The 16,305-nt window shown below is 41.9% G+C and overlaps 1 protein-coding gene across 2 annotated transcripts in view; it reads left to right on the top strand.

Annotated features, from left to right (window-relative positions):
- The first annotated feature begins 791 nt into the window (after positions 1-791).
- The window catches only part of C2H3orf20 (chromosome 2 C3orf20 homolog), a 93,316-nt gene continuing 77,802 nt past the window's right edge, over positions 792-16,305 (top strand). Inside the window, exons 1-4 of one of the 2 annotated variants that reach the window (XM_023216164.2) lie at positions 792-959; positions 1,205-1,818; positions 2,858-2,998; positions 8,575-8,694. In XM_023216164.2, the coding sequence (XP_023071932.2) occupies positions 1,341-1,818; positions 2,858-2,998; positions 8,575-8,694 (739 nt within the window). In that variant the 5' untranslated portion in view covers positions 792-959; positions 1,205-1,340. Of the gene's footprint in view, positions 960-1,111; positions 1,819-2,857; positions 2,999-8,574; positions 8,695-16,305 lie in introns of those variants that run through there. The other variant, XM_023216174.3, reaches the window with a different exon arrangement.

Here is a 16,305-nt window from a genome sequence, read left to right as displayed (position 1 = left end):
ACAGCTACACTCACTGACAAGTGTGGTCAGAAGCCTCGGGCCAGCAGCCCTTCCTGGTAAGTGGGCTGGTTAGGGTCGTTGGAGTTGTACAACAGAAACAACTCAGTAACTGCATCAAGATGCTGAAGATGGCCATCAGCAAAGGGGACAGACCTCCCCACCCCTCCTCCTCTGAGTCTCCCTCGGGTTGACCTTTGCTGTGTGCTCTGGATTCTTGAGTCTTTCACGAAGGCTCACGGGCTCATAAAGTCCCTTGGGAATTACAAGAAACAAATCATTTTTGCGTAGCATAAGATGTGACTAGTTTTAATTTGATATATCACTAAAGACTGCTGTCAGGTTCATTTTGATCAGAAAAATGAAACTTTCGGTATCTGGTTACAAAACTCTGCCAATGTATTTACAGGTTTTTCTAGCCTTTTTTTTTTTTTTTTTTTTTTGCTCATTAAATTGTTCTTTATGCTTCCTCTCTTCAACCAGTGGTCTATTTTTCATATAAGTTAAGAAGGTAAAAATAAAACACAATGTAGAAATATGTCAGGGTAAACACTACTATAGTATTAAAGTGGAAAAATATTTATTATAGTCCATTGATTTTCAGGCACGTATTTTCCAACTTTAACGTCTCTGAAACTGTGGTATGTCTTACAGTCAATGGCAGATTACATTCACTTTTTTCTTATAAGATGGTGCATCCTTTGATCATGAATGTCTTGGATTTGATGAAATCTGGCAAATTATATTAGTGATTGAGCTTAGAAAATGCATTGTTCTCATTCTTTCCTGTCTGCCTTCAGATGTACGTGTTGGATAATTCCAAGCCTATCTGGGCATTGCAGCCAGGAGCTTCTGCATCCCTCGCTTCCAAAGAGAACCAGTGAAACATCTTTTTGTTCTTGCAGGTTCTTGTTGATTGATCACAAGCAGATCTTCCACCCTCGGATCTCTAACTACAAAAGGTGCAATGGGACCTTTCTCTCTTCCCCAGCCTTTCCATTCCTCCAGCCCCCCCAGGGTCCTATACCCAGTTTGTGTGACTGTCCTTGAAGCTTTCCTGGAACCATACTTATCACCAGACCCTTCCCAAAGTGACTCACTAACATTGGTCTCTCTGATGGTGTCTCTGGGTAGGTAAGGGAGGGGGACATCCCCTTGCCCTATTATGGGGAGAGTGACTAACTCTTTTCTTGTCCTTTCCGGATAGGAACCACTGGCTCAATGACCTGTAAGGGTCATTTCAGCACATCCATTCTGTCCATCTCCAAGCCTTCACCATAGGGAAGAACTTTTGCTCTCAGTCACCTCTCAGAGAGCTCTCTTTATAGCTGAAGGTCCCTCTCATGAGTTACATCAAGAGTAACCTAGAATTATACCAGCAATACACAGCCATGGCCCCCAAGCTACTGGCCCGCGTCTCCAAACTCCTCATGATCTGCCAGAATGCAGGCATTTCTATACCAAAGGGCATCAGAAACATCTTTGAGTTCACTTGGGAAGAACTCATCAGTGACCCTTCAGTGCCTACCCCGTCCGACATCTTGGGCCTGGAGGTCAGCTTTGGAGCCCCCCTGGTGGTGCTCATGGAACCCACCTTTGTGCAGGTCCCCACACTGAAGAAGCCACTACCTCCACCACCACCAGCACCACTACATCCACTGCTGCTGGCAACCACTGCCAAGCGTTCCACCCCCTCTCCCACCATGGCCCGTCAGGTGCGCGCCCAGCAGGAGACCCTGAACAGGTTTCAGCAGCAGTCCATCCACCTGCTGACGGAGCTCCTCAAACTGAAGATGAAGGCCATGGTGGAGTCTATGTCGGGTAAGGCCCAGATGTTTGTGTATGTGCCCACCACACCCACTACAGACAGGCATCTCAGAGGCACATGCTGGGAACAGGTGGCAACCGTGAGTATGCTGTAGGAATTGGACGCCTTCCCTCTGTGGCTCCTGGAATCATCTTCTCACTCCTCCCTGTTCTCCCATTTTTCCTGCCATTGCCCCACCTTTGCAGAGTCCAGATTTGAAGGTTAGGAATAGGAATGGTGTGAGGTCAGAGGCACTGAGGGGTAGTATTTGTGAGAATGATGCTGAGGTGGGGAGACAGCACCCATGTCCAGGTGGCATGTGAAGTTTTCAAATCAGGAGGGCCGATTGGGAAGTAGCCAGACAGAGCCCAGTAGAGCCAGAATGAGGGGGAGTCATAAGAACCAGGGTCCCAGGCCAGGCGTAGTGGCTCACCCCTGTAATCCCAGCATTTGGGATCCCGAGGCAGGAGGATCACAAGGTCAGGCATTCGAGACCAGCCCAGCCAATATGGTGAAACCCTGACTCTACTAAAAATAAAAAAATTAGCTAGGCGTGGTGGTGCACACCTGTAGTCCCAGCTACTTGGGAGGCCGAGGCAGGAGAATTGCTTAAACCCAGGAGGCCGAGGTTGCAGTGAGCCGGGATCATGCCACTGCACACCAGCCTGGGCAATAGAGTGAGACTCCATCTCAAAAAAAAAAAAAAAGAACCAGGGTCCTTCCAAAGTGAGGGTGCCATCCCAGGATAAAGGCCAGGACCTAGAGCAGCACCAGTGATCGAGACTTCTGGATGCTGCATCATTTCAGAAACCAATAGCATCGGTACCCAGGCCTATGGGTAGGAAGAGAGATAGGCAAAGGGAGGAGAGCAAAGCAACAGCTGAAAGGTCCTGAGAGCTTGAGAGCCTTTCACAGTAGCCCCCTCACCCCTGCATACCCTAGGAATAGCACTCTACTCTACCCTTCTTTCCTGGGCTATTTACAGAGGTCCTTTACTGGAAGCATTAGCCCAGTGCTAAGAGGGACATGTGTTGCTTTCTATCATTGCTTTAGTGGGTGCCAACCCCTTGGACATCACCAGGCGCTTTGTGGAGGCCAGCCAGCTCCTCCACCTCAATGCCAAAGAGATGGCCTTCAACTGCCTGATCGGCACAGCTGGGAGAAGTGGCTACAGCAGCGGACAGTTGTGGAAAGGTGGGTACTTGAGCTTCAGCCCTTAGGTGAGAAGTGCAAACAATATCAGGAGGAATGCAATGGAAAGGCAAAACCCCCAGTTTGAAGGTTTGACATTTCTAAGAATTGAGGTGGATGTGGAGCAACAGGTTTCAAATGCTACAGGTGAGTGGATGAATTGGTGCAGTTCCCGTGGAGAGTGGTTTGGTGGTATCTGCTGAGTGGGCAATGGCTACACCTCACAACCCAGCAGCTCCTCTTAGAGGTTGTTCCCTAGAGCTGTGCTCTCAAGCTATGTGCAGTGAAAGACTCATGTTTAAAATGTCCAATCTGTTGTAGACCGACCCTTTTAAACACACAATAAATGTCACAGCAGTGTCAAGTTGCTGCACAGGCCTCTCAGTGCTCACCTTCAGTTTTTGTGCTTGCCTGGTCATGGCCTGTGTGGGTCAGTGGCAGTCCACAGGCTGCACTTGAGTCACACAGCCCAAAGGAAGCTCACACACATATTCAAGAAGTCATATAAGAATGTTTATTGCAGGCAGGCATGGTGGCTTATACCTGTAATCCCAGCACTTTGGGAGGCCAAGGTGGTAGGATCCCTTGACTCCAGGAGTTCAAGACCAGCTTGGGCAACATAGTGAGACTCTGTCTTTAAATTAAAAATAAAAAAAGAAATGTTTATTGCAGAATTCTTTGGAATGGCAAAAATTAATCTGAATGTTTATCAACAAGAGAAAAAGATATAAATTAAGGTCCATTTAGACAGTGGGACATAATGAATCATGAAAATGAGTGAGGCACTAAAGCATAGATATTCACAGAGAGAAATCTCCAATGATAGTATTAAGGAAAAAAAGAGGAAGCTATGGGAGGATATTATTTTTCAAAGTTTAAAAGCATGTAAAGTAGTAATATATCATAGGTATATTACACAAAGTACAAGTATAAAAACATGAAGGGGGAAATTTGAGGAAGTGATCTCTGGGAAGAGAGAAGGGGAACAGGATCTGGAAGACAGCAAGCAATTGAGTCTGTAATGTTCTTTTTGTTGCTTTTTTCTCACCCAGTGAACTCTGTCTCTCTGTGTGTGTGTGTGTGTGTTGAGAACACAAAATCTACTCCCCAAGCAAATTTTGAGTGTGCAATACAGTGATATTAACTGCAGTCACCATGCTGTATATTAGTTCTCCAGAACTCATTCCTCTTATAAGTGAAAGTTGGTACCCTTTGACTAATATCTTCCCACTCCCCAGCTGCCACCCTCCAGTCCCTGTCAACCACCATTCCCTCTCTGCTTCTGTGAGTTTGAGTTTGACTTTATTAGATTCCTCATATATGTGAGATCATACACGATTTGTCTTTTTTTTTTCTGGCTTTTTTTTTTTCATTCAGCATATAATATATTCTAGGTTCACTCATGTTGTAGCAAATGGCAGGATTAACTTTTTGGTTTTTTTTTTTTGAGATGGAATCTCGCTCTGTTGCCAGGCTGGAGTGCAGTGGCATGATCTTGGCTCACTGCAGCCTCCACCTCCCAGGTTCAAGTGATTCTCCTGCCTCAGGCTCCTGAGTAGCTGAGACTACAGGCATGCACCACCACGCCCGGCTAATTTTTGTATTTTTAGTAGAGACGGGGTTTCACCATGTTGGCCAGGATGGTCTCAATCTCTTGACCTCATGATCTGTCTGCCTTGGCCTCCCAAAGTGCTGGGATTACAGGCATGAGCCACCGTGCCCAGCCCAGGGTTTCCTTTTTTAATAGCTGAATCCTGTTCGTGTGTGTGTGTGTGTGTGTGTGTGTGTGTCTGTGTCTGTGTGTGTGTGATATTTTCTTTATCCATTTATCCTTTGATGAACACTTAGGTTGTTTCCATATCTTGGCTATTGTGAATAATACTGTAATGAGCATAGGAGTGCAGATATCTCTTTGAAATACTGATTTCTTTTATTTGGATAAATACCTAGAAGTGAATTGCTGGATCATATGGTAGTTCCATTTTTAAATTTCGGAGGAACTCCATACTGTTTTCCATGACAGCAGCACCAATCTCCATTCCCACCAGCTGCATACAAGGGTTTCCTTTTCTCCACACTCTTGCCAGCACTTGTTAGCTTTTGTCATTTTGGTAATAGCCATTCTAACAGATGTAACGTGGTATCTCATTGTGGTCTTGATTTGCATTTTTCTGATGATTACTGACATTGAGCATTTTTTTCATATAACTATTGGCCATTTGTGTCTCTTCTTTTGAGAAATGTCTATTTGGGTCCTTAATGCATTTTTAAATGAAGTTATTTGGTTTTTGCTCTGCAATGTTTTATGTCTTAAGCTTGGTGAATACACAGGTGTTCATTTTGAATGCCTAAAAGTACTCACTGATGTGAGGTTTTATAGGAAGCATAAAAAAATTCTGTCTCCCAACAATTTGCCCTTACCTGTAGAGTCAGTCCCCATTTAGCCTCTCTCCCTGTCCACTGAGTCAGTGTCTTTGTCAGGCTCCCTTGATGGTCAGAGATTAAACATCTGGTAATACACACATACAGTGCAAATAAATTACATAGAAAAATTGCAGATCTTGGGGGAAAAAAGGTAAGATTTCATGAAGTCAATGAAAGTGATGCTGGAGAGCTGCAGAATGTCCCTCCAATGCCCCTGATGCCTGATAGGGCAGAGCAGCGCTAGCTGCCTGCCGCAGAAGGGAAAACTGAACACAGGACCATGACTCCATGGAGAAAAAATAAAAAGCAGTAAAGCTCTTCAATAATTTTGCAAAAGGAAAAGATGAAGGGCCTTATGTTTTATTGCCATGATACAATCATTCAGGAAGAAAGAAGCCATACTGTCTCAGAACACCCAGCAGTCATTTTTACTTGCTTTGTAAGACTTAATGTGTAAGTACCAACTAATTTTTTAAAATACAAGACAAAATGTTATTTTGATAAATTTTGGCTTCCTTTTCTAATACAAAGTTGTAATAAAACACTCTTCCCCCCAGTGTTTACCATGAAATGAAGATCTCTGTTTTAGGGGAAGTTACACTGTGCCTGTTTTGTTTAGATCAGCTAGACTCTGAGGCCACAGGTCCTCTAGTTGTGCTGTAATTATTTGTGCAGGTGGTGATCACCAGACAGAGCTCTGCACCTTGCATTCTGTTTTGGGGCTTAGAGATCTCCCTCATTTGGGGGCACAGCTGCTAAGTAGCCTGTTGCATGTGCATGAGAGCCCCATGACAGATGTCAAAGTAGCTCCAGCCCAACCCATGGGCCTCATACCTGCCTGAGCCACTCCTAACTAAATATCATGTCTCCTCACCTTTAAAAGGAAAATGGTCCTCACCACTAACCTCCTTTTCATAAAGTGTTTCAGCATTCTTTCAGGATGAGGGAGGCACAGTGGCTTCTGGCATCCCATGTGGGTTGTGATTCATCTAATGGAGAAGAATGGGAAGTGAGTTAGCTGAGCTGGGAGGGGTGCAGGGAGCCTTTTGGGTGATCTCTGCATCTTGCTGTCCTGCTGCAGCAGCCGATTGCTGAGAGTGCCCCTCTCCATCACACTCCCTAGCAAGCCTCCCTGCCTTGTTGGCACTTGCTGATGCAGATGCTCCTCTCTTTAAATAACCCTAGAGTTTAAAGACAAAAATCTAAGTAGCAAAACAAAAACAGAGTGATCCATTTCTTTTGGAAAAACACTCATTCATCCTCAAAGGACTTTACTTAGATAGTGCTCCTGGGACATAAAAAAGAAGATTCAAACTCTGGTGATTTTTCTTGCATAAATTATGTTTTCTGGGACCATCCTCTTATGTGAGGTAGACAAAAGCTGGTTAAAAGTTAAAAGAGTTAACTTCTTTTTAAGTTGTTACCAGGCCAAGTGTGGTGGCTCACGACTGTAATCCCAGCATTTTGGGAGGCTGAGGCAGGAGGATTGTTTGAGGCCAGGAGTTCAAGACCAGCCAGGCCAACATGGTGAAACCCTGTCTCCACTAAAAATATATTAAAAAATTAGCCAGCCATGGTGGCACACATCTGTAGTCCCAGCTACTCGGGAAGCTGAGGCAGGAGAATCGCTTGAACCTGGGAAGCAGAGGTTGCAGTGAGCCGAGATTGTGCCACTGCACTCCAGCCTGGATGACAGAGTGAGACTGTCAAAAAAAAAAAAAAAAAAAAAGCTGTATCTGTGTATCTGGAATATCTCCTGTGCTAAGTAGTCTTCCCTTCTGTCCTGATACCTACTAGCCCTGGCTTGTCACTGAAGAAAACCAGACTGCTCCTTTATTTTTAGTTGATGACAATATTATTAATAAAAATGCAAAAAAGAGGAAACAATCCTGCCATCTTTATATAAGAGCTATTTTTCACCTTGGCAGTTTCCTCTGTGGTTCCTGTGCTCATGTATGTATATATATTTTTAGGGTATTGCAGTTTTTCTGTTTCTTAGTTTCTTTTACTTAACAGGGTACAACTGTTTTCCAACATGGCTGTATACTTTAAATAATTGTCAGTTTGAGTGGGCATAGACTCCTTGTAATGTTCATGTTCCACATTTACCTAAATGTTTAGGTTTCCAGGCTTTTTGTTATTTGTATAATATGCATTGTAATGGGCAACTTTATGCACGTGACTTCTTATTTCTGTTATATTTGGTTAACTTCCAGGGGAGGGATTATTGGAGCAGAGGTCTCAGTATATATATAGCTCTTCTTCGGAAATCACACTTAATTTGGATTCTCTCTACACCAACAGGGTTGATGGGTTTTATTCCTTCTTTACCATTACTGGCCATTGTTAGTTCTTTTCATTTCTACCAAGTTAGAAGGTCCTGAAAGTTGTTTTAATTTCAGCTTCTGGATCACTTGCAGAGGTGATTACTTTTGTGTTTTATCATCCATTGTGGCATCTCTGTAGTCTTTGTCTGCTTAGGAGGTCCAGTTTGCCATTTTCTTTTTGAATTTGAGTGAGCTGTGGTGAGTAAATCACCTAACATTTTCTAACAATGGTTTCATGCCTAACCAGTGAAACGACTATATTTGGGGGAAGAATAAACAAACGATTTGGTGAGGTTTGTGTAAGAATGAGCAAGATTTTCCACTAGCCATAAGGGTGCTACATTTTAATTCTTAAGTGGTCAGACATCAAGTGATTCTACACAAGATGGTGTGATTCTGCAAGAGACTGATATATTATTGAAGAAGCATCTGATTTCTGTGGCTTAGGTAAGGGGGAATAGATGATTCTTAATTTCCTTCTTACTGGCCCAAGGCTTATCCTCTCAACCTGGTGTAGCACCGATACCTGCCTTTGCCCTTGGAGTAATATCACGTTTTGTGCTTGCTTGCTGTTCCTTGTTCCGGTCCGCATCTTGAGAGGGTTGGGGAGGAGAGGCACTGCAGAGGGAAACTATAAAGATTTCCCCTAATTGCTCTGCCGGTGCATTGCAAAATCTCCTTCTTCCAAGATCTAGGTGTTTTGTAACAATGCGTCACTTTACAGTATCTGACCCACGGTACTATTAGAATGAGAAATCCATGTTACATTTTTGGCTAATAAAATTAAAAGTAAACAGGTTAAAGAAGAATCTCTCTCTCCCACTCCAGAGTCCCTCGCAAACATGTCTGCCATTGGGGTGAACTCGCCTTACCAGCTGATCTACCACTCTTCCACAGCCTGTCTGAGCTTTTGCCTCTCTACTGGAAAAGAAGTCAAGAAGAAAATAGGTAACAATGGTTCCTAGCAAGACCTCATAGCTTACCATTCATTGGTGGTGGCAGTGGGGTGGGGGATAGGTTTCTGTCTACCCTGTGTAGGTTGGTGGGATGGTTTGATTTGGTCTTCTGATTGGAAGGATACATAGTGGCTCCACCTGGAGATCCGGCAGCTGTCCACACAGATTTGCTCATGGAAAGGTTGTCACAGCCAGCCCTATCACTGCATAGCACGGGCTCATCATTTCAGTTTGCTTGTGCCCTGCTTTCCCAGTGATGTGGTGTCCCTTCCCTGGGACAACATCCCACCAAACCCATCTCTTCCACCCCGTACAGTATCCCAAACTCACGCCTCTGCTCAAACAGCTCTGTCCAGTCACACAGCAAGTGGGGGAACTAGTATCTGAAGAGAGGTATTTGGATATCGAACCTGGTAGACCTCAGTTGCACATCCCAAACTGGGCAAGTTTGTGTGGGCAGGAAACAAAGACATAGAAGATACTCCTATTCTACTGAGGAAGACACACACAGGAGAGACTTCAGGAAGAGAACACGTGGCAGATGAAGGCAACCAGTCTAACAACACCTGCTCAAGAAGAAGCTCAGAGGAGAGACAGGCTGGGGCTGCAGAGAGCAGGGAAAAGCATGGCAGAACTCCCAGGTCCACCCTGCTAGCTATGACAGATGGGTTGTGGGGACAGGGTAGGTTGGAGAGGACCACATTCCCGAAGGTGGTGAGGTGGGGTGGATGGCAGGCAGGAATGCTCAGGCTGTCCAGTTGATTCCCACTGACACTGGAGGTAAGGCTGGAAGCCAAGGAGCTTGGATTTCCTCTATGCCCCCACCCCTGGCTGGCTGTGTGACCCACCTTCCTCAGCCCTCACCTCCATGTTGGTAAAAGGGAGATGGTCATCATGGGCATGCCTTGTATTTCATCACTCACCATATCAAGCTGATCCTATATTTCTTCCATTAATGAACAAACGGTTATTGAACACTTGGTAACTGTCAGTCTCTGTACCAAATGCTGGGGATACAGATGTGGACTTGTAAGACAGAAAATGCCTTGCTTAAAGGACCTGACCTCCTCAGCTTCCGGGCACGGAGTAGCTTCGGCAGCTGCCACACCTTCCTGACTGCTTTACCTGTGTTGATATGTGCTTCATCTCATTGTGGTACAATAACCCACAGCACCATTGCCAGCACCCCACTGCATGTGCACCTGGCTTGGTACTCCATTATCATGTGCCCTCCTGAGCTGGCCCTAGATCTGGCCCTGTGATCCCACAGTCAGTTTGAGGGAAAAGGAAGTACCTTCAAGACACCTGGTGATTTAATGACTTTTTCTGCCTAGTGAACCTGAGGGTGATGTCTTGAGCAAGGTTGTTTCAAAGCAAAAGTTAAATACAGAAATCCTCCTTATCTAGGGTTTCCCCTTTCTGTGGTTTCAGTTACCCATGGTCAACCGCAGTCCAAAAATATTAAGATATTTTGAGGCAGAGAGAGAGAGGGACCACATTCACATAACTCTTTTTAATTTTAAATTTTTGTAGGTATAGTTGATATGTATATTTATGGGTTATGTGAGATATTTTGATACAGGCACGCAATAATCACATCAAGCTAAATGGGGTGTCCATCATCTTATGCATTTATCTTTGGTGTTACAAACAATTCAATTGTGCTCTTTTAGTTATTTAAAAATATATAATTAAATTATGTTTGACTATAATCACCCTGAATGCTATCAACTACTAGGTCTTATTCATTCTTACTATTTTTGTGTATCCATTAGCCCTTCCCACTCCACACTACCCTTCCCAGCCTCTGGTGACTATCTGCTCTCTATTTCCATGGGTTTAATTGTTTTAAAATTTAGCTGATAAAGTAGAATATATGAAGTTTGCCTTTCTGTGCCTGGCTTATTTCACTTAACATAATGATCTCCAGTTTCATTCATGTTGTTGCAAATGACAGGATCTCATTCTCTTTTTATGGCTGACTAATACCCCATTACATGTATGTACCACACTTTCTTCATCCATTTATCTGTTGTTGATTGACACTTAGGTTGCTTCCAAATCTTGGCTATTATGAAAGGTGCTGCCCTAAACATGGGAGTGCACATATCTCTTTATTATACTGATTTCTGTTCGTTCAGGTATATACTTAGGAGTGTAATTGCTGGATTGTGTAGTAGCTCTATCTTTATTTTTTTGAGGAACCCCCAAACTGTGGTTGTGCTAATTGACATTCCCACCAACAGTTATGAGGGTTTCTTTTTCTCCACATCTTCACCAGCATTTGTTGTTGCCTGTCTTTTGGACAAAAGCCGTTTTAACTGGGTGAGATGATACCACCTTGTAGTTTTTTTTTTGTTTTGTTTTGTTTTTTGTTTTTTTGTTTTGTTTTGTTTTGTTTTTTGAGGCAGAGTCTCGCTCTGTCGCCCAGGCTGGAGTGCAGTGGCCGGATCTCAGCTCACTGCAAGCTCCGCCTCCGGGGTTTACGCCATTCTCCTGCCTCAGCCTCCGGAGTAGCTGGGACTACAGGCGCCCGCCACCTCGCCCGGCTAGTTTTTGTATTTTTAGTAGAGACGGGGTTTCACCGTGTTAGCCAGGATGGTCTCGATCTCCTGACCTCGTGATCCGCCCGTCTCGGCCTCCCAAAGTGCTGGGATTACAGGCTTGAGCCACCGCGCCCGGCCACCACCTTGTAGTTTTAATTTGCATTTCTCTATCAGTGATGTTGGGCACCTTTTCATACACTTATTTGCCATTTATGTTTCTTTTTTTGAGAAGAATGAGTTTGAAAGCTCATTCAATCAGATTATTAGATTTTTTTTCCTATAGAGTTGTTTGAACTCCTTATATATTCTGGTCATTAATCCTTTATCGAATGGGTAGTTTGCAAATATTTTCTCCCAGTCTGTGGGTTGTCTCTTTACTTTGTTGATTGTTTCCTTTGCTGTGCAGAAGCTTTTTAACTTGATGTGATCTGATTTGTCCATTTTTGTTTTGGTTGCATGTGCTTGTAGGGTATTACTCAAGAAATCTTTGCCCACTCCACTGTCCTGGAGAGTTTCCCCTAATGTTTTCTATTAGTAGTTAATAGTTTGTGGCCTGAGATTTAAGTCTTTAATCCATTTTGATTTTATTTTTGTATATGGTGAGAGATAGGGGTCCTTCTGTATATGGATATCCAGTTTTCCCAGCACCATTTATTGAAAAGATTGTTCTTTCCCCAGTGTATGTTCTTGGCACCTTTGTCATAAATAGGTTCATTGTAGATGTATAGATTTATTTTGGGGCTCTGTATTGTGTTTCACTGGCCTACATGTCTGTTTTTATGCCAGTACCATGCTGTTTTGGTTACTATAGCTCTGTTGTATAATTTGAAGTCAGGTAAAGTGATTCCTCTAGTTTTGTTATTTTTATTTATGATAACTTTGGCTATTCTAGGGCTTTTATGGTTCCATATAAACTTTAGGAATGTTTTTTCTATTTCTGTGAAGATTGCCATTGGTATTTTGATAGGGATTGCATTAAATCTGTAGATTGCTTTGGGTAGTATGGACATTTTAATAGTATTTATTCTTCCAATCCATGAACATGGAATAGCTTTCCATTTTTTGATGTCATCTTCAGTTTTTTTGCATCAGTGTTTTATAGTTTTCATTGTAGAAATCTTTTATTTCTTTGTTTAGTTCGTGACTATTTTAAATGGAATTACTTTCTTAGTTTCTTTTTCAGGCTGTCCACTGTTGGCATATAGAAATGCTACTGATTTTGGTATGTTGATTTTTGTATCCTGCAACCTTACTGAGTTTATCAGTTCTAATAATTTTTTGGTGGAGTCATTAGGTTTTTCCAAATATAAGATCATATGATCTGCAAACAAGGACAGTTTGACTTCTTCCTTTCCAATTTGGATGACCTTTATTTCTTTCTCTTTTCTGATTGCTCTAGCCAGGATTCCAGTACTATATTGAATAATAGTGGTGAAAGTGGGCGTTCTTGTCGTGTTCCTGATTTTAGAGGAAAGGTTCAGTTTTTCCCCATTCAGTATGATACTAGGTATGAGTCTGTCATATATGGCTTTTACTATGTTAAAGCATATTCCTTCTATACCCAGTTTTTTGAGGGTTTTTATCATGAAGGGATGTTGAATTTTATCAAATGCTTTTCCAGTATCAGTTGAAATGGCCATAGGGTTTTTGTACTTCATTCTGTTGATAGGATGTATCACATTGATTGATTTGCATATGTTGAACCATCCTTGCATCCAAGAGATAAATCCCACTTGGTCATGATGAATGATCTTTTTAATGTGTTGTTGAATTCAATTTGCTAGTATTGAGGATTTTTACACCAATATTCTTCAGTGGTATTGGCCTGTAGTTTTCTTTTTTTGATGTGTCTTTGGTTTTGGTATCAGAGTAATACTGGCATCATAGAATGAGTTTACAAATATTCCTTCCTCCTCTATTTTTCAGAAAAGTTTGAGTAGGATTGGTACGTTCTTTAAATGTTTGGTAGAATATGACAGTGAAGCTCTTGGGTCCCAGGCTTTTCTTTTCTGGGAGACTTTTTATTATAGTTTCAATCTCGTTACTTGTTACTGGTCTGTTCAGGTTTTGGATTTCTTCATGGCTCGGTCTTGGTAGGTTGTATGTGTCTAGGAATTTATCCATTTCTTCTAGATTTCCCAATTTATTGACATATAGTTGCTCATAATAGGGACTAATGATCCTTTGAATTTTTGCAATATCAGTTGTCTCCTTTTTCATCTCTGGTTTTATTTAATTGGGTCTTCTCTCTTTTTTTCTTAGTCTGGCTAAAGGCTTGTCAAATTTGTTTCACTTTTTTAAAAAACAGCTTTTGTTTTTATTGATCTCTTGTATTATTTTCCTTGTTTCCATTTTATTTATTTCTGATCTTATCTTTATTATTTCTTTTCTTCCACTAATTTTTGTGTTTGGTTTGCTCTTGCTTTTCTAGTTCTTTTTTTTTTTTTTTTTTTTTTTGAGACGGAGTCTCGCTCTGTCGCCCAGGCTGGAGTGCAGTGGCCGGATCTCAGCTCACTGCAAGCTCCGCCTCCCGGGTTTACGCCATTCTCCTGCCTCAGCCTCCCGAGTAGCTGGGACTACAGGCGCCCGCCACCTTGCCCGGCTAGTTTTTTGTATTTTTTAGTAGAGACGGAGTTTCACCATGTTAGCCAGGATGGTCTCGATCTCCTGACCTCGTGATCCGCCTGTCTCGGCCTCCCAAAGTGCTGGGATTACAGGCTTGAGCCACCGCGCCCGGCCTCTAGTTCTTTAAGTTGCATCATTGGGTTGTTTATTTGAAGTTTTTCTCCTTCTTCTTCTCTCTTTTTTGTTTTTTGAGATGAAGTCTCACTCTGTTGCCCCAGGCTGGAGTGCAGTGGTGTGATCTCAGTTCACTGCAATCTCTGCCTCCCGAGTTCAAGCAATTCTCCTGCCTCAGCCTCCTGAGTAGCTGGAATTACAGACATGCACCACCATGTCTGGGTAATTTTTGTATTTTTAGTAGAGACAGGGTTTCACAGTGTTGACCAGGCTGGTCTTGAACTTCTGACCTCAAGTGATCTACCTTCCTTGGCCTCTCAAAGTGCTGGGATTACGGGCATAAGCCACCATGCCTGGGCTGAAGTTTTTCTTCTTTTCGATGTAGACACTTAACAGCTATAAATTTTCCTCTTAGTACTGCTTTCACTGTATCCCATAGGTTTTGGTATGTTGTGTTTCCATTGTCTTTTGCTTCAAGAATTTTTTTAAATTTCCTTCTTAATTTCTTCATTGACCCACTGGTCATTCAGGAGCATGTTGTTTAATTTCCATGAAATTTATATAGTTTCCAAAATTCCTCTTTGATTTATAGTTTTATTCCATTGTGGTCAGAGAAGATGATTGCTGTTATTTCAGGGTTTTTTTTTTTTTTTTTTTAATGTTTTAAGACTTGTTTTGTGACCTAACATATGATCTAGCTTTGAAAATGATCCATGTGCTAAGGAAAAGAATGTGTATTTTGCAGCCATTGGATGAAATGTTCTGTAAATATCTATTAGGTCCATTTGGTCTATAATACAGATTAAGTCTGATGTTTGTTGATTTTCTGTCTGGAAGATCTATCCAATGCTGAAAGCGGGGTGTTGCTGTCTCCAGCTATTATTTTATTGGGGTCTTTCTCTCTCTTTAGCTCTAATAATATTTGCTTTATATGTCTGGCTGTTCCAGTGTTGGGTATATATATATTTACAGTTGTTATATCTTCTTGCTGAATTGACTTCTTTATTATATAGTGACCTTCCTTGTCTCTTTCTAGAGTTTTTGTTTCAAAATCTATTTTGTCTAAGTATAACTACTCCTGTTCTTTTTTGATTTCCATTTGCATGTAACATCTTTTTTTCATTCCTTTACTTTCAGTCTATGTGTGTCTTTATAAGTGGAATGTGCTTCTGATCATGAGGTCTTGTTTTTTTATCCATCCAATAACTCTATGTCTTTTGATTGGAGAGTTTAGTCCATTTACATTCAATGTTATTATTGATAAGTAAGGACTTACTCCTGCCATTTTGTTGTTCTCTGGTTGTTTTGTGGTCTTCTTATTCTTCTTTCCTTCCTTCTTGTCTTCCTTTTACTGAAGGTGATTTTCTCTCGTGGTATGATTAAATTTCATGTTTTTTTATTTTTTGTGTACCCATTATGTGTTTTTTGATTTGAGTTTACCATGAGGCTTGCAAATACTATCTTATAACTCATTATTTTAAGCTGATAACAACTTCACACTGTTTGCATAAACAAAGAAACAAACAAGCAAAGAGAAAACTAATAAAACTCTACACCTTAACTTCATCCCCCCCACATTTTAACTTTTTGTTATTTCTATTTATATCTTATTGTACTATATCTTGAAAAGTTGTTGTAGCTATTATTATTATTATTATTATTATTTGAGAAGGAGTCACGCTGTGTCACCCAGGCTGCAGTGCAGTGGCATGTCTTGGCTGACTGCAACCTCCTTCTCCTGAGTTCAAGCAGTTCTCCTGCCTCAGCCTCCCAAGTAGCTGGGACTACAGGCACATGCCACCACACCCAGTTAATTTTTGTACTTTTAGTAGAGATGAGGGTTTTACTATGTTGGCCAGGCTGATCTCGAACTCCTGACCTCAAGTGATCTGCCTGCCTTGGCCTCCCAAAGTGCTGGGATTATAGGCGTAAGCCACCACGCTGACCTGTAGCTATTATTTTTTATGGATTTGTCTTTTAGTCTTTCTACTTGAGATAGTAGTAGCTTACACACCTTAGTAACAGTATTGTAATATTCTGGTTTTCTCTGTACTATTACCAGTGAGTTTTATACTAACACCTTTTCTTTCTGATTGAAGTACTGGCTTTAGCATTTCATGTAGGAGAGGTCTGGTGTTGATGAAATTCCTCCGCTTTTGTTTGTCTAGGAAAGTCTTTATTTCTTCATTTTGAAGGATATTTTCACAAGATATACTATTCTAGGGTAAAAGGTTTTCTCCTTCAACCCTTTAAATATGTCATGCCACTCTCTCCTGGCCTGTAACATTTCCACTGAAAAGTCTGCTGCCAGACAAATG

Source organism: Piliocolobus tephrosceles, chromosome 2, assembly GCF_002776525.5.
Source record: "Piliocolobus tephrosceles isolate RC106 chromosome 2, ASM277652v3, whole genome shotgun sequence".
NCBI classification, from domain to species: Eukaryota; Metazoa; Chordata; class Mammalia; order Primates; family Cercopithecidae; genus Piliocolobus; species Piliocolobus tephrosceles.
This window is presented reverse-complemented; position numbering and strand designations above follow the sequence as displayed.